Here is a 19,407-nt window from a genome sequence, read left to right as displayed (position 1 = left end):
TAGATTTCAGGGATATCCAACCTTGCAGATCATGCCTCTTTCTGTGCCTAATGGGAGTCCTCAGAACAATCTGTCTAGGCCACACTGTCACCTAAGAGTTCCCCCAAACCACGTAGTACATGTTTGTCTTGGGAATTAAGAGTCATTGCTTTAAAATCATCTCCCTGATTCCTCTGCTTTTTATTTGTTCAAGAGATGACACCCATGTTATTGCATTACTATAGTAATTTTAGGGTAAAGGAAGTATAAAAATTATTTCTAACAAGGAGATAGAGTTGTCCTTGATAAAAATCAAGTTATCATGTTTATATTTTCTGCCTACTAAATTGTACCTCCTGGCTCTGTCTTTACTTCTACGTCTGTCTGATGTCTGCACTGGTTGAATCTTTATGGGTGCATCTCTGGGAAGCTGCATGATGAGGCACAGGTGCATAGATGCTGGGGCTGCAGTTCTGGGTTTCACTCCTGGTTCTACCACTCATGAGCTATATCCTTGGAAAAGTCATTTAACCTCTTTCTTTGTGCCTCAGTCTCTTCACCTATAAACTGGGGATGGTGATTCCTAACACCTGAGGTTGTCATGTGCTATAAAGGACTTAATATTCATATAGCATTTAATACAGCACCCAGCATCTTGCAAGGATTCTATTTTGCAAAGTAAAAGTCCTTTTGTTGTTGTTTTTAACACATTTACCTTTTCAAAAATTTTGAGATTTCGGGACTATTTTCTGGTCCCCAGAACATTTCAAAATTGAGAGGTATCATAATTTTTTTAGGGGCCAAGTACTTACTTATTTGCTCCCAAACACCCCGAGTAGACTGGCTTTATGTTAAATTCAGAATCCATGTAGAAAAAAATACCCTCAAGGCTTTCTTCATTTCATAAATAATGTATTTTATTTTATTGCATATGGCTATTGAGGAGAGCATCCATGATCAATACAGACTGAATACAATGCACTAGTCTAGCTCCATTTACTCTCGTCTCCGGCAGCGTCACACTGACCCTATATACAGCGTGTACAGTGGAAGACAGAGCAAGATTAGGTCTTCTGTCATATCACAATAGCGAGAAATATATTTAACATCTTGATATCCAGAAATAATACGTACCCAAAAAGAAAACACTGTTTAATAACTGTTAAAGTTTATATAGCAAAAAATATTTTAAATTTAAGGTAAGTCAGGCAAAATGTACAAAGACCCAATATACATTGTGAAGTTTTAGCAAACATAACATTTATACATTTTGGTTCCATTCTGTAAACTAAATTAAAAATGTAAATATTGCATATGCCTTTTCTGAAATGTACAGGATAGAGGAAAATTTAGTATATTCTCAACTTTTTATTTTGCTTGTTTTAGAAGTTGCAGTATGAACATGAACCATTTTATAGTGGCATGACTACTCTAAGTGTAGAGAACTACTTAAATACGCAGCATACACTGTATTCAGCGGGGTCCATGTTCAGTCCTACTGTTCCTGGGGGGAGTCACATAGCAAATACCGTCCATCAATTCCTAGTCCCAAAACTAAATCAAAACTTTAGGACATTTTACACATTTTAATAAAGTATATATATTCTACACTGAAATTGACCTTCAAACTAACATTTAACGGTCTATGCACTGCTGTGAAGTGTAATTTTAGAAAAGGAAAACTTTAAAAAATGTTCAGGGGTATCGCTTTACATTCAACTTTGTCTTGCAATACAATCCTCTGTTCTAAAAAGTTCAGCGTGGAAGCAGGAAGACTTTTGCATTGCCATTAAATATATTTTTAAGACATTGAATTTTTTGGTCTTCCTCTAAAAAAGCCACATTTTTATTAATGCATTATTCTATAGTGATATATATCTAAATATTTATATATATTTTTTCTCGAAAAAAAAAAGTTCACACCTCCAATGAACTAGTGTAACGTCTACAGGACTATTAGAGAAGATAGGCACTGGGGATGCACCTATGGGAGAAACAGGTCTACAGCCCTCCATCAGGTGTCAAGGGAGCAGCGAGATGACACGACATTCTGCTGGTCATGGGCAGCAGTTTTAGGTGACACCTGTGATAATCACAACACTGATATTTTCGGAACACTGAAAATGTAAAACCAGAGTAGTCTTGTCAGGAACTTTTTCAACAAGTGACATGTACTGTGAGATCGTTTTTCTTTTTCTATTAATAACACAGGGGCCAAAATGCCTCTTTTATCAGTTTCTTTCCTTCACCCCCCCCCCACCTTTTTTTGTTGTGTTGTTGTTCAGGGCAGCCTGGTTGACCCACGCAATAGCATTATAGTCAAGATATAAATATTTTTTAAAAATCTGCTAAACTGGTGACCACCCTTAAATTGCTAGCATGCCTATGTGAGTTTTTGGTTAAAGAAATGCAAGCTCAAGATTAAGGATAGCAGAGACATTTGAGCTTGTAAATAGGATCAAAGGCTTTGCAATTTGAAGTACCTACATAAATATCTACATAGAGAAGATTAAACAAGTCTGTTAAAGGTAAAAAGAGATATTCACCCCTTCCCCACACCCGCCCCTCCCACCCCCACTACCCAATACAGTTGATGATTTTCAAAAGTAGGTTGCTTCAGTTACATATAATTATTATTTATTAATCCATCTTCCAAGTCCAACCTCAAATTTCACTTCCAATGAGAAATGTCAGTCCCACACTGGGCTCTGTCTGTGAGTAAACACGCGGGTACCTGGACTGGGGTCCAACAAGCAGCTGTGTACTGGAACCAGTTTGATAAGGCTGATGACCACACTTGTGCCACATTCAGCAGAGAAACACAGGAGGTCCTGCCGGCCCCCAACCATGCAAATCCGGCTTTACCTGGAACTGAGGTAGCACTGTGGTAGTTTTGAGTGTATGCCAGTAAATGCCAGATTTTACCACTTGAATGGGTATTGGTAGTATTTCCTAGCATGCTGAGGGACAAATTTGCTTTGCCAAAATGAAAATAAGAAGAAATTAAGACACTGGCTACAATTTAAAAGGCCAATGAAAACAGCCAATTTTCTTGAGAATACCTTCTTCAGCAATTGTGTTAAGAAAAAAACAAAACATAACAAAACATAACACAAACAGCACAAGGGTAAATGCCCCCGATGGAAACAAGAGAGCAAGGCAGGTATTCTTGCCTTGTTGGTTCCATGTCTAAAGCAGTCACAGATGTTTCAAAACGAAGTGATTGCTCAGATCCAAAAGAAAAATGGTAAGCAGCTTCAGATTTTTTAAAAAAATGCTGAGCCTCTTCTTTTAATGTGATTCTCTGATGTCTGATATCATGGTAATAAAGTTAAGCAGATCTTCACTCTGAAAAAGAGGAGAAATAAGTCAGTAGTGATTGTTGGGAGAACACAGCAATCCTTAGAGTTAGCAAAAAGATCCGTCTTTAACCCACTTTTCTGATCTGTGTGACCTTCATAAAATAATGCACTTTGGGAAGAAACATTTATTCATTCCCTATTCCAGAAACAAGTTTGATGAGTAAACACCTATTCAGTTTCCCTGGAGGCAGCACTATTAGGGTTAGAGTGACAGCGAAGTTTGTATTTTCAATTTAAGAAAACTGAAAAATTTTGCATGTGCTTTTCTGAGTCATTCCATTGAACAAGAGACAGAGGCATAATCTGCCCTTTAAAGAAAGGAACTGTGCGACCTGGCAATGGCCCCTCTCACTGCCTATATCATCATTCCTTGAGGGCAAAAAACCCCACTGCCTTGCTGAGAGGGCTGCTGAGAAGGTGAGAAGACACGTGTTAAAGTATACTGTAAACTATCCCAATTGCGCAAATGTGTATTATAGTAACAAAGTGGGAGAAGTAATAAGTCCACGTTTCTGCCCTCAAAAAACCCTTCCAATTTGACAATGTATCCTATTCCTAAAACAACCCAAGATTTCAAAAGCTCCCGCAATGACACATTTGGCTACACAGCCTCCTCTGTCTCCCCAGCTCCCCACCTGCCAGGTTAAGTAACGGACTCTCGTGCTGAGAGTAGTGGAGACATGGCTGTGGGGCCCTAACCAGTACTAATGGCTACCACCCTTCCAGGCTAAAGACTAACTCCTTTAACTTTTTCCAGTCTCCAGCATTTTCAGCATATTCTTACTTGAGGTAGTCCTTCTTTAAGGGACAGACTTTGACATTTCACAGTATATTACCTTTTTTAAAAAAGCTTCTATGCTTTTTAACAAAAATCCCAAGTTGTTCATTTCACCATTCTCCATAATTGCAGCTACTAGATTACAAGTGAGCACTCTGGGTCACGCCCTGTCTCAAACAGGTAAGTTTTCTTCCTTGCAGTTGCGCTTACACAACATGTATTTCTGATCACTTAGAATTCTAATCTAGACGCTCACCACACTCTCTGGTTTACTTCTTTGTGAATCTCATCCTTTTCTGTTCATGTTGAGTTCAGAAGACAGCACAAGAGAAATTCCCAGTGTGTCCCATAACTGGGAGTGAGCGTATGAAACCACTTGAGCTCTGCACACCAGGCAGCTCCCTGGAATCCCTGATTGCTTCGTGTGAGTGTGTCCCGAAAAACAAAAGCCTGAACAGACAGGGTGCTGTCAACATGCAATGGAAATACTGCATCTTTCCATGACTTTTTAAATCTACCTACAATATGACATTTTGAGGCAGTGCTTAGTGTATCTCACTATTTTTAAAAAGCCTTACTTAGGTCCTTCAAAAACCTTAATAGATAAACTGTTCTGCAAATGGCACCTAACAAAAAGCAGGACCCAAAAATGTCCTCCGAAGGAAAGATGTGTCCTCCAGCTGTTTCATTCAGTCACTGTGATTTCCAGTTCTAAGAAACTGCAGTGAGAATCTTAACATTGTCCATATCCCTTAAAAAGGAGAATTTGGTAAAATCCACCTGGATTTGCCTCTGCCCCTGAAATGGCTGCATTTTGTTCCTCAGGCCCCGACTGTGAGATGAGTCCCACCACCAGCCCCCAGAGGAGGTAATCCAGACCCTGTGGATATGCTTACAGAAAGATTTCTATTCACAGTGTATTTTATTTTTATACCCATGATTAGCTAAATTGTCTCCTGCTAACTCTACACCCATTATCTTGAAAACAGCAAAACAAGTTCAGTTCTTCAATTACCCAAACTTAAAACACAGTCATATAAATGGGGGGACAGTTATTGCTGGAAATTCACTTTCCGTTCTCATCTGCAAACTCACAGGGCCACGGCCGTTTTCACTCCGTTTTCAAGGATACTTTGTTGCTATGAAACAAGTCCTATGGTTTGATGTTCGTGAGTGTTCATCAATTTGAACATGTAATTTAATTTCTAAAGTATAATTATCAAGAACTTAATTTCTATGCATTAGCATTATGAAAGAAAAGAGCTGATAAAGGCAAAGAAATCATTCATTCATGCATTTATTCATGCAATAATCTTTCAAGATTTAAAAAAAATTATACTCTGGTGCAGGGCCTCACTGAGGCACGTGGGATATTGATGAGTGAGAGAGAATTCCCACCAGTGGCAGTCCCATGACAGCTCTTCTCTTGGGAGGGAGTGAAAGCAGCCCTTTGAAATGTGTGCAGCACTTTGGAAACACCTGGATGGTGAAGGGCTGCCCGGCTGGGGTTACCGGCAAAGAAGAATGCTATTCCGAAAGGGGCAACAGACGTGAGGGCTGTCAGGGACCCAGTGATGCAATTTAATGTCTGGACAGTCAGGAATCCAATTCCCCAGGAGGATAAGCAGCCCTAGGCCGCTATGGAGTGGACAGACTCATAATCCCACACATGGGCCAGGGAGAGCCTCTGACGACTGAGCACACACACACTCATAAATGCACACACACACGTACTAATCACGGGGGAGGAATCTGTTCATGGCACCTGGGACAGGAGTGAGCAGGCTTGGGCTCGGGGGACCAGAAAGAGGATGGCCACCAGCTCAGACAGCTGCTTGGGTGTGAAGTGTGCAGTGCTTCAAACACATTTTTAAATATAGAGATGTGCACTAGAGCAAACACAATGTGGACACAACCTCTCTCCTATTAGGTTATAAAACAACTGCTTTCCACGGACATCTCGTGTCACAGAAAGAGCTGAGACCTATGGGCCTACTCATGGCCCATGGAACTTCAATCCACACCACCAGCAGCCTGCCACTGAAACACCTGTGCACCGATTAAGGACATCCTCCCTCAGGTGAAGTAAGTACCCACACCAAACGTAAACCTAGCTAGCCATCAAAAACAATCCTTGCTGAGATGCAAAAGAAGGAAAGCAAGGAAAAGGGTGTGAATACCCCCAAATCGGACTGAGACGACTGTGACTTGCTGAGCAAAAAGATTCTGACAAAAACCTATGGAAGGTAAATAGTCACTAAGAATGCACAGAGAAAAAGAGGGGTATGTTTTAGAAACCTAACAACAATTTTTTAATGTTATGGAAAGAAAACCAGAACAGAAGATACGTACCTCAAATGAGATCTAAAGCACCCTTTCCAATGAGCTGGATGTAAACGTCTGGTGCACATGCCAGCAAGGACTCTGAACTGGGACCACAAGGAGGGAACCAGCCAAAGGAAAACTAAAAGGTGGTGTGGGAACTACTCAGGAAAGATGCCTGGGCTCAAAGCACTAGCGGGTGCTGTTGCTCAGGCTCTCATGCTCAGACCGGGCACCCAGACATCAAACCCAGGTCTGGAGGCCACTGGAAACCCCTTCCTGGGTGTCACTCCTCCATCCTCTTAGGAACTGGAACTTAGGAATGTGAGCTGGAACTTAGGAAGGTGAGCATACTTTTGCCTTTTCATTTACTTACTTTTAAAGTAAGTTAAATTATCCCTCTCCTTAAAATTTATCAGACTCATCCAGACTAGGAAAAAAAAAATGTCGTCTAATACCACTGGATCTGACAAATTCAACCTTTAAATATTTATGCTTCCTAATGATGAGATTCAGCAAAATTTTATTTATTTTGTTATCTATATTAATTCTAGTAGAAGCAAAGAACAAATGATTAATTTTAGGATCACTCCACACTGAATATTCATTAAGATGGAAGACATTCTTTGAATACGTTAGCTGCAGCAGCAAAACAAAAAAGAAATATAGCAAGAAGCACGTGTTGCTCATGAATGCAATTACAGTACAACCTACACCAATTCTGCTCCTAGAGGTAATGCATCTAAAAATAAACTTATTGATACTCATTGAATTTGTCACATAATTACACAGTATAATTCTGTAGCTTAGACATTGCTTTGTAAAAAATGCCATTCACAGAAGCACTGATCTAGAGTCATTTGATTTAAAACAAAACTTTCAGTAAAAAAGATTAACAGGTCATATGACAGGTCATGCAGGCTAGCTATCCCCCATTATTTTATTTTTCTGCTGTCACATATGACAAATGATGTTAATGTGTCAGTTATCATAATGTTATCACAACTATAGAGACTAGTGATTCCACCTCTTTTCTACTCCATTTAAAAGAGTAATCAGAATGCAAATGACCAGAGTAAAGGTCGGGTCCAGTAAAGACCAGGCCTTCAATATGCTACACTTTACAAGGAAGGAAGGGTCAGGGGAGACAGGGAGGAAGGAAAGACACTGAAAAATATTGTCATTAAAACAAGTGAGAAAGCTCCCTTTCCCCAGACACACAAATGTCAAAACACTAACATCCATACCACCTGGGTGCTGGGCTCCATGATTCCAATCATATTAGTGGACAATACAGTGAAACATCAGGTCTAAAGGTAGGTCCATGTAGAGCTCCACATATAGTCCTATGCAGGGCTCCATGTAGAGATCCAGGTAGAGCCCACATTCTGTCCCATGTAAGTCTCCACACGCAGGCCCCCTGGATCTCAGTGCAGAGTTTCACATGCAGCCCCACGAAGAGAGAGTCCCATGGAGGGCTCCATGGCACTGCTGCAGGGAACAGGGCCTCACGGGCCTTTGGTAAGCAAAATGCAAAAAACATAGTGCAAATCCATTCAGTAACATTTTCAGGTATATCTGAATTAAGAGTGCTGCTACAGACATTGCTTTGCATGACAAAATGAAACAATACACTTAAAATAAAAAAAAGTTTTTGTAGCAACTATGATTAAGAAATAAACTCTTAGGGTATAATCACAGCAGTGGAATTGCTGGGTCAAAGGGCAGTTCCATTTTTAGTTTTCTGAGGAAATTCCATACTGTTTTCCACACTGGCCTCACCAGTCTGCATTCCCACTAACAATGTACTAGGGTTCCCTTTTCTCGGCATCCTCTCCAACATTTTTTTGTTGATTTGTTTATGTTGGCCACTCTGACTGGTGTGAGATGGTACCTCATTGTGGTTTTAATTTGCATCTCTCTGATGACTAGTGATGCTGAGCATCTTTTCATATGTCTCTGGGCCCTCTGTACGTCTTCCTTGGAGAATTGTCTGTTCAAGTCCTTTGCCCATTTTTTAATTGGGTTGTTTGTCTTCCTATACCCTAAGAACCCTGAACCACCAATCCAAAAGAACCTGTGCACCCCAATGTTCATAGCAGCACAATTTACAATAGCCAAGTACTGGAAGCAACCTAAGTGCCCCATTAGCAAATGAGTGGATCAAAAAACTATGGTACATTTACACAATGGAATTCTACGCAGCAGAGAGAAAGAAGGAGCTTATACCCTTTGCAACAGCATGGATGGAACTGGAGAACATTATGCTAAGTGAAATAAGCCAGGTGGTGAGGGACAATTACCATATGATCTCACCTTTAACTGGAACATAATAAATAGAAGAAAAAAGGAAACAAAATATAACCAGAGACATTGAAGTTAAGAACAATCTAACAATAGCCAGAGGGGAGTGAGGAGGGGACAGTGGGGAGAGGGGTTTACAGGAAAAACTATAAAGGACACATGGAGAAAATCAAAGGGGAGGGTGGAGGCGGGGGAGGGAGGTGGGTTTGGCTGAGGTGGGGTGGAGGGATGGGGAGAAAATGCAGACAACTGTAATTGAGTAACAATAAAAAATTTTTTTAAATACATAAAAAAAAAAGAAATAAACTCTTCTGAGCCGAAACATGTTCGTCAGGCCCATTTAGACCTTTTGTGTTAAACACAGAATTACGTGGAAAAAAATATACTTTTCAGCTAAATGAGAAATTCCTGGAAAAATAAACCTGATAATTCACTATCTCATTACTTTACTGAAAGTAAAATGTTCTTAGAATATACAAGCAAAAAAAAAAAAAAAAACCTTAAGGTTGGGTGTGATAACAAACAAGCCAGAGATTCTAAGAAAAACAGTTAGTGGAACTTTTTAAAATTGAGAAAAAAATTATTTTTCCTTTTAAAAGGAAAATATGGGAAGAACAAGTTCCTCAGGACACATCGAGGGCAGTAAATTACCAACCCTACTTGTGAAAGATTTAAAATTTTCTTTTATATGAGCTCATCATTTCCACTGACAATTAAAATCATTTCATTCTGAATGCTTGTTATTAAAGAAATTTTCTAGCATCAAGTTGTAACTTGATGTTAATGACACAACATGAACAGGATGAGACAATGAGAAAATCCAGTTTTCATATACGGCTGGGGTTAATAAAGGTACCTCTCTTCTTGAGCTCCTGTTTGTTCCTTCACATTAGACTTTGTCTTAATCACCAAAGACTAGAGTAACCAGGCCTCCTGGACTCTTAACTACTGCCCTTTAAATTTCCTCCACATAGTCAAAGTTTCACCCACAGCCACCTCTATAGAGCTTCAGGAGACATTATATCAGAATACTTAAGTATTTGTTTCTTTTACGTGCTTGTTATTAAAAAGCTACTCTTCTATGGCAAAGGCTTCCCACTGTACCTGCAGCAGCAGTGTCTAGCATCATAGGAGAAACACTATTATTTTTCAGCACAAACACCTAGAGGCAAAAATGCCCCCTGAATTACTGGTGGACTCTTCTCTTAAATTATAAAATGTTAGTCTTTTCTAGGTAAAATCCAGGTGAGGGAGCATATCAGTGATTTGCCCAAAGCCTCAAAGATGATGGGCAGTAAAGGAGAGAGCCCTTAACTTCTCCCAGAACCTTTCTCACTGCTCCACCTGGGGCCATTGTTGTCAATTTCTGCAAATAAGGAAAGAGAGGTGAGGCCAGGGGAGGAGAGGGGAAGGAAGTCTGAAATTGTCACCTGGGGCCAGGAGTTTAAACATTTACAAGGCACTATTAGCTCTTCATAAAATTCTCCCCAATGACACAAAACACTGCACAGACAATGAATTCATGCTTTGTGTGTCTGTCTCCTCTGCCAATCAAGGAATTGGACCATGCCTGTCTCCAGCATCTGGAACAATGTTTGGTCCTTATAAAGCCTTGTTAAATTAATTTGAAACAAAAACCCATGTGGTTTATGCCATTCCCCATAGTCAGAGAAGCTAAAAAAAAATCTTCTAAAGGAAAGCAAAACTTTAGAACTCTTTGAGGCCCAAGAGAAAAGACCTTATGTGACAGTGGTGTTCTAAGACAGAGGTCAGTAAAGTACGGTCAGATCTGGCCCATTGCCTGTTTCTGCAAATAAAGTTTTATTGGAACACAGCCATGCTCATTCATTTGCACATGACTGCTTTCACACTTCAATAGCAGAGTTGAGTGGTTGTGACAGACTGTATGCCTCATGACATAAGGAAGACAATGAGAAGAAAGAACAGCTAATTTGTCAAAATAACACTGTATATTTCCATCTCTATGTTACACCTGGAGATTAACTGATACCCCCTTTGAAAATTATCTGCACGCTTACGTACTTTAGAAATGCAATACTATCTACTAAAAACCATGCTATCTGGTTACAGACCCTACTGGAAATGAGGAAGCAAGTCATGAAACCATTTATGAAGCCGGTACACTTTGGGAATTAATTTCCCTTACCTATGGTTCTTCTATGTCGTTTCTTATGCATAACACAAAAGTACTGAATAACTCTGATTATTACTAAATACACCCCCACACTACTGCTCTCTCAACTTTAACAGAGGTAAAAATTATACATATTAGTTCTGCAACTCAAATTGGACTCAAAAGGGTCCAAATCTTTTCTTTCTTAGGTCATTTGAAAATGTGAATATAGTAAGCATTATGCTTCCCTACAAAACAATAAGAATATTTGGGCTAAGTAATAATAACTTGTCTCAAAATTGCAAATATCCTATGTACAATATAATTTTTACCTCAGACTTAACATTATACTTATGATTTTATACTGATGTAAATATATGTATTTTATTTACACTATAAAAATGTTTATGTTGCTTATATCTGAAGTTATCAAACCTAAATTTTTTTATGCAATTAAGGTAAGGTACCATAACAGTTTATTCAAAATATATCCATCCCCAGTAGTTTGTAGTTATATATCATTACATATGAACCTCTTTCAAATGTTTAAATATTTAAGAGTTGCTATTTTTTTGTTTTGTTTTAGTTTTATGATTCAATTCCTTTTTTGTTTTTACCATTGAAATTGAAATAAGCATTTTCTGAAATAAGCACATACTTACAAGTATACTTAAGAAGGTATACCCCTGAGATTCTAAAATACAGTCTGGGTTTCATATTTTTAACAAAAATGCAGTAATTTGAAAAGAGGTACAGTGAAGTGCTTGTCTTTCATTATAGGAAAGAAAATGATTAAAGAAACAGGGAAGAATTGTGTAATCCACTGCCACCCCTTGTCCCCACTCCACTAAGCCAGTGAGAGGGCTAATCCTCCTTCTAGATACTGACTTCCACTGGGCACAAACGCAGTGGCCTGAGCACCCTCTGCTTCTAAAATGTAGGTAAATTCCTCCTGGAGTACGGTCTGTACCATCTGAATAATACAGGTGTGAGCTTTGTCTGTTGAGAGGAAGATTGTATCTAATTTAAAAGCCCTTGTGCAAATGGACACCCTTCAGGATCTACCAGTAAGGTCAAGACTCAAGGTCAAACCCTACTCAGGAATGGAAGTGCACATTCTCTTTGTCCCTGCACAGGTCACTGTACTCATCCCACAATCAGCCACCACAAAAGCATTCCTAGGAGCTTAGGAATGACTCAGGGCAAGCGATGCTCACACCTTAAAACCACATCCCAGTTCCATGGCTCAAGAAGCTGTGGGTGTGGAAAGCTATGGGCCCCACCAGCTTCAGGGTCCAAGGGCCCAGGAGCCACCATAGCAGCCTGTTCTCACTTATGAAAATGGGGACATTAGCTTCCTGCCCTGAACTTTTCACTGGGCCATTGTGAAACTACCAAATGAAATTTTATATATAAAATTTGTAAATAAATAATATAAACAATTCATATATGTTTTTTTCATATGCCATGAAGCACATGCTACTGGCATGACGTGATCTTGTGGTTGGATCCTTTTGCTTTCTTCATGCACCTTTAAATGATATACACATGTAACCACAGGTTTTGTTTTGAACTACAAAGACTTCTTAAGTCCCGGCAGCCCTTTGCTGCCAAGGAAAGCTGGCTCCTCCCACCCTGTTCTTCGGGCTAATTTGTGGAGCCACAGCCACGGTATCTCTAAGCACATTTGCCATCACAGCCTTTTCTTCATTCAAAATTATATCCATGAATGACATCACGAACAATTGCAAATTCAGCAGCACATAAACAACTGATGAATGCACAAAAACAATGGCAAATAGTTCCCGGAATAAAATGAATAAACTTGTTTTAATGGGAGAGGAGCAGAACAGAAGTAGAATTGTTTGTCTGGAGGTAACTCTAGGCCATGTAAAGCTAATAGTTCTCAAACACTGCACAGAGTGCCTTGCCTAGCTGTTTTCTTCACACCCTGTGGATGGGACAAAATGCCTGGGCAGGGGCTGCACGTGTCCCTGGGCAGGCGGCTGCACCAAAAGAGAACACACAAATTCCTCTTCATGTCACATATGCCCAACCCGCATGATGGGTCATCAGCTAGCTGGGCTCTGGTTTGTCAGGGCCACAGGGCACTGCTTTTCTGTTTTCTCTGGCTTATACACAAAGATGCACCAAAATACAGATCGACATTTAAATTCCTCTGGTGCAGATAAGAGACATAACTGACCCAAGTCCATTTATTAAATGTGCATTTTCCTCACAGACAGGCTAAAAGGAGAGTAGGGTCTTTTACAAGCAGCGAACCAGCATTTCTCAAGTTTTACACCCTGAGCTCCAAACTCACTCCATCAAAGCTTTTTTCAGGGGATTTCTATGAAATACGTATATAGGCTAATAAACAACCAATTATTTTAGTTTCCAAACCAGCTGAAGCATCAGATCAATTTGTTCTATAGTCTGAATTTAGAACTCCTTACAGGAAGGCAGAATATTCGAAAACCCTGGGTCAGGGAGAGTTAGGAGTGAGAGGGCACACAGCTCCAAGAGATTTGTCCAGGGTTTGTCCTAGGATTTCCCTCCCCCCGACTCTCTCTCTCTCTCTCTCTCTCTCTCTTTTCTTCACAAACGAAGGCACTGTGTTACCCAGAAGACAGGGAACCAGGTAAAAGGAGGCCTCCCAGTGTGGCCTCGGCAGACCCACAGTTAGATCTCCCCATCCTGGGGCTTCTCCTTAAAAAAATAAGAATAACAAGAACCTGCCCTCCACGGAGGTTCTGAGGATTAAATGCCATTTAAAAATGTTTTATAAATTATCAGGTGCTTCACGAGCATGTTTGTGTAATCAGGTATGCAATTCTATGACTAGATACACTTTGATTTTGTTGTTTATCTTTGGAAAATTTCTGGCTGCCTTCCTACTTCAATTACATCTCGGTATCTTCAATCCACTAGTAAACTTTTAGGTTTTTTCACATCTTATGCATTATTTTTGAGAAAGAAATTGAAAGGTAGACATATACCTCACTAAGTAAAAAGGCAGTATGACCGAATGAGATGACTCCAGTAGAAAAGCTTTAAAATGCTCTATACATTGTTTCAGAGACTGCAGTTCTCTTTTACACTGTTAATATGAACTAGCATCCCTACAATGGCTGACCAGGCTCTACAGGGTCCCCCATGACTTCCTTCACTTTACTCTGACTCTCATCCATATCCCTCTTTGTCAGCCACATGGGTTTACTTCTTATCCTGGAACGTACTATCAGTCCTCTGCCCCAGGACCTTGGCACACTACTCATTACACAGGTTTACTTCTTATCCTGGAACATATACTAGCGATCTTCTGCCCCAGGACCTTTGCACGAGTATTCATTCCTTTTGCCTATATGGTTTTTCCCTCTAAGTATCTACAAGACTTACTTCTTCACTACATTCACGTTGTCACCTTCTCCTCCCCTCCCTTCCCCACTTTATTTTCTAGAGCATTTATTACCACCTACAATACTTCATCTTCTGAACACATCTCAAAATTAAGTTTATTTCCTAGGTTTCAAAGGTAGACTTACAGACTCAGTACCTTCTGTTTTCATCTTTATAGCTTGGAAACCACATTTTTTTCTTCTGGTCTGTACTTTAACACATTTCAAATGAGTGAAATATTTTTAAAAACTATTTATCATGTAACAAGTGGCCTCTTTGTAATGAAAATTTAACAATTTGGTTGAATTTGAAAGGTGAAGGGGTATCTAACCCTTTCTGTGCATCCCTCCTGCCCCACAGCCCACCCTCCATCCTACCAAGCAGCCCTGAAGTGAAGTTCCTGTCGTTTTTTTTGTTGTTTGTTTCTTTCTTTTTTCTGGAAAGAATGAATAAAAGGTGGTAAAAGGTAAGAACGACAGGAAACTCACCTGAAACTGACTCCATCAGCCTGAAGGGTTGGTAACACAGAGCTGCCCCGCCAAATGGGACTGCCCACCTCCAACTACAGTGGCCGCTGTGGTGGAGGGCAGGGCATCTAGCAGCGGCAGGTTTTCAGAACAGGAGGCGTTATGAGTGGAGGGGGCTGCTGGCGGCCAGGAGGCCTCCTCTGCACAGGAGGAGAAGGGGGCTTTCCTGGTCAGGTCATGGATATCTGTAAAAAGGACGGGATACACAGTTTTAAAAAAGGGCTTCAGAGCCACCTGCACATGGTTATAGGTGCTTCTTAAGAGAACATAATTCTACTTGGAAATGACTAGGATGATTAAAAATTAAGCAATTTTAAAGCATAAAATATAACAAGAATGAAGATTTATGTTAAATGTTTGTGGAACATTTATGTTTATGTTAATGTTTATGTTAAATGTTTCTCATAAATATGTATGAGAAAAATATTAACTAAGATATAAATGTTTACTTTTTGTGGAAAGGCACAGTTGTGTGCAAGCAGCATATTAAACCCATTTTCAATGTGAGCTTTCTTCCGTGTGCAGCTCTGAATGCATAAAGAAGTGATGAGTCCACAGGAAGAATTCATACCACACAGATTAAAGAGGAAGTATCTTTCTAAAACAATAGTTACGGGTGAGCAGAGCAGACTCAGAATGCGCAAGAAAAGGGACCAATAACCCAGCATTGAGAAGTTTCTGGAATACTACCATTACCAACAAAGACTGGGCACTAAGAGAAACACTGGAATAGTTATGAGGCAAGGCTGCCAAGAGCTTAGAGCAGGCTGACCCCAAGGAGCTGGGACCCCAGCAAAATCAAACCTATAGTTTCTCAGAGAAGAAAACTAATCCATAAATTTCAGCCTCTTCAAATGCACCCCAAATCTATATAGGAAGGGGGATAAACATTTGAGTGGTTCCTTCAGAATTTTCCAGCAAGCGCACCCACAGCCTCAACAGGGACACCCCATTCTTTGTCTTCTGCCAAGGATGTCTGAAGAGTGGGCACCTAGTGAAGGGCTCACACTGGCTGCCCAGAAAACAGCTTGAGTCAGGTGTTGTCCAAGTTGACTATAAAGGTGCTGAGAGGACAGAGGCTTGTTTCACATTTTCCTGTAACCCCCCCAGCACACCTGCTCTTGTGCTGGTACACAAAGACTTCTCAATAAATTGACTGGCTTAAACCCCAACCATCCTCCAGCTTTAGGAAATGTCTGAAGACCCCATGACTCCTGAACGTTCCAGCTGAACTGCAGGGACTCGAGTTGTGAAGATGAATGCTTATCACCCAGAGTTGTTCCAGAAACTTAATTAAATGCTCCATGCTGGGGAAACTTGGATATTTTATTGCAGTGGTTATTTCATTTGGAACTAAGACTACTAATAAACCAGCATTACTGCTAAGCTAAACAGCAAATAATGATAAGAAGTAAAGCAAAATTATGGTGAGTCAGTTCTATGGTACCTTTAATAATTTGATATGACCCTAAACACCAAAATGTCATCTGGAATCTATGTAAAGATTTAACTTTAAAAGAAAATGCTTATCAAAAATTTGTCATAATAAATAAAATCTAAAGTGTTTAAAAATTCATTAACGTGTATAAGCTTGTCAGGCTTTCGTATCTTATGTATCTACACCATTCATTAAGAAAGTTTTAAAGTTGTTTTTGTTTACTCAACTAGTTCAAGTTAGGTTTCTGAAACTGACTATAAAATAAACTTATACTCCTGGACTTACAATATCCTAAAGAAAGAAAAGATTAGATTTTGCAGTTTTGCAACTAATTATATTTTTCTAAAGCGCACCTGAATATTTTCCATTGAACTATGCATTTATTAGAAGTCTACTCGGTGAAGGAACAAAAGTTTTTGCAGAGGTTTCATTAAACGTATTTGATATATATAACTGGAAAAGCATATAAAGAGCTTACGGATTTGTTTTGTTTCACTTGCATACAAAAATGTTATTTTAGGTTATTTTTACGTTGGAAAACAATTTTAAAAACCTACCATCATATAAGACTAAAACAGAAGCATAACATTGCCACAAGTCACTTTAGTAATTTAGTTTTTTAAAATGCATCCAGGCTGTGGTGTAAGAAACCGGCCACTAATACCTTCCTTTCTAGGAATTTCTGTTGTAAGTTCAAAACCCTCACAATGTCCACAGCATACTGGAGTGCTAGTACCTGCACTTCTGAACTTTCCACAAATTCAAGCTGCTCATCACACTCTAATCCATGCCTTGTTTAATCCTGCTTATTGTCCAGAGTTCCTAAAGCATTATTTGTATCGTTTTTAAATTTAGTAAGAACATCCTGGCCTATTTCCAAACTTCTCCTACCTCACAATTTCCCCCATTCATTCATCCATCCACACAGGGGCTCTGGAAGCCCTGAACGAGGAGGCGAGGGAAGCAGGAGGCCTGCTAGGGTGTGAAGAGGGCCCTGGCAGGGCCAGGGCTGGGTGGAGGCACTCACATGATGGGTTTGAGGGTGGCTTCTACAACAGACCTGGGAATTCAAAGGCATCAGATGGCCACTTACTTCAGTCCCTATTTTTGGTGACTTCCCACCACCAGCACTGAGCAGTGCAGCCAGAGCTCGATGCCCAGGTCCTCAGAGGAAGGCAAGATTTCACAGCGGGAATCCAAACCTCACCCAGGGGAAAGCCTCCTGGGCTTATTTATGAATACTCCCTAGAGAGCACATCAGAACCTTTACCCCGTCAGCTTCCCTACCCAACTTGGTAAGTGCTCAACAGACACAATACGGTAAGGGGTTCTGCACTTTCTTCTTAACCTGAAGAGTAGTTTCATCACTCCATTAATTCCTGACAGAAGGAAAAAGCCTTCCCGTATTTTGTTTGTCCTGTGTGGCAGACACTCTCCAATCCCATGCCTGTTGTCAACAGAGATACTGGGTAGATTACTCTTGCACATTGCTTATAATGGCAGGAGCACGGCGCGGAGGCTGCCATCCGCCAGGGAGGAAGTACTCTCTCCTAGGATGCTGCAGGGACTGACATGAATGTAAACAACACCTTGAGTCACCTGCAGGAGCACAAGGCCATAGATGCCCCATTACATTTATGAAAAATATGGAGAGCTTATGAATTTTTGTTTGCTTAGGTCTTCTTTATTCTTTTAAATATGGGGTTCTAGTCACATCAGTAGAAAGGTAGCAGCACCTTCTGAAAAACTATTTCTCTTCACATAAAAATTCAGTTAAATGTTTTTCTCAGGGAAACAAAAGATCTTAAAAAAGGGCACTGGTGAAATAATCCACTCCTCAGAACACCTGGCAGCAACTGATGATTTACTTATGGGTTCTTACGCAAAATCTAAATTGGTTAGTTTTCAAATAAATTCATCATTAAATAGATTAATGACTCATTTCTTAGAAAACTGTTAATGGACTTATGCGTAACGAATATATGATATTCTACTCACAGAATAAATACATCTTAAAGACATCTCAGGCAGTAACTGAGCCACCAGCTGACCCCATAGGTACCAGATCCAGCATGAACCAATCTACAAAGAGCAAGGACTCACACTTCCCAAACAGAGGTCTTTCAAATTGAATTATCCCAAGAATTTTCTCTCTTCTTCTTCTTCTTCTTCCTCTTTTTTTTTTTTACAAGCAAGTACATGATCTTGAGTGCTTACAAAAAACTTCATCTTTCGGCCTCATCAGTAACACCGCTCATACACAGTTGTGAGCAGCCCTGTTTCCCTGATTCATAACACACTCCTTATTCAGGGGCCTCTGCACTCTCTACTTCCACCCACCAGCATACCTGGTCTGTGCATGAAAGAACTTACTTACATGTTCCAAAGTAAAAAGATGGATACCACTTCCCCAAATACTAAATTGTTCTAGAGGGAACAGGCCACATCCTGGGGGAAAAGTTACTCATCAGTACACAAAAAACCCACAGAGACATAGAATTCCCTATTCTTTCTTGATAATATTTACAAACATCTCTACCAACTAATTAAATCAGTGACCTTTGAAAAAGACTCTTGACCTCCCTCGGGCTCTGTTTTCACAACCTTAAAATAAGTTATATTATACCAATGGTTCCCAACCCTTTCCCCCCGAAACAACCTTGTGTGTATGTATGTGTGTGTGTGTGTGTGTGTAAAAACATTTTTTTTCTGATTGTCACCACACTGTGTGGAAAGAGTTTTAATGTATTTGGTAGGGAGGGGTGGGGTAGAGGTATTTTATCAAGTATAATATATAGTTTGCTTTACTGAAACAAAAATGGGGGAAGGAATATAAATTTTCCACTTTGCAGATCACTTCCGAAGTCCAGGAAGTGAGACAGGAAACCCTCAGAATAGATGATCAACCAACCACTTCACTGGACCCTAAAATTCACTAACAAAATGAGAGCCTTGAAAATAATATCAAATCCTTAGTGTTTCAAACTGTTAGGTGTAAAAACCGGTTTAAGAAAGTAGGGGACTTTCCTTCAATGTCCAGTCTTTCTGATTAAATGTCCCCATTTTTCTCCGAATGAATAACGCATAAAGAAAAGAGAAATTAAATAACTATCACCCAAGTGAAATAAAAAACAAAATGTTAACTTGCAAGTTGCCTAAGGTAG

The 19,407-nt window shown here is 39.9% G+C and overlaps 1 protein-coding gene across 2 annotated transcripts in view; it reads right to left on the bottom strand.

Moving 5' to 3' along the window:
• Positions 1-1,172: 1,172 nt before the first annotated feature.
• The window catches only part of IRS2 (insulin receptor substrate 2), a 30,072-nt gene continuing 11,837 nt past the window's right edge, over positions 1,173-19,407 (bottom strand). Inside the window, exons 2-3 of one of the 2 annotated variants that reach the window (XM_053916400.1) lie at positions 14,767-14,990; positions 1,173-3,327 (exon numbers count right to left, since the gene is read on the bottom strand). In XM_053916400.1, coding sequence (XP_053772375.1) covers positions 14,782-14,990 — 209 coding nt within the window. In that variant the 3' untranslated portion in view covers positions 1,173-3,327; positions 14,767-14,781. The remainder of the gene's footprint in view (positions 3,328-14,766; positions 14,991-19,407) is intronic. The other variant, XM_053916401.1, reaches the window with a different exon arrangement.

Source organism: Desmodus rotundus, chromosome 13, assembly GCF_022682495.2.
Source record: "Desmodus rotundus isolate HL8 chromosome 13, HLdesRot8A.1, whole genome shotgun sequence".
Classification (NCBI taxonomy): domain Eukaryota; kingdom Metazoa; phylum Chordata; class Mammalia; order Chiroptera; family Phyllostomidae; genus Desmodus; species Desmodus rotundus.
The sequence above is the reverse complement of the archived record's forward strand: the minus strand, read 5'-3'. Positions and strand labels throughout refer to the sequence as shown.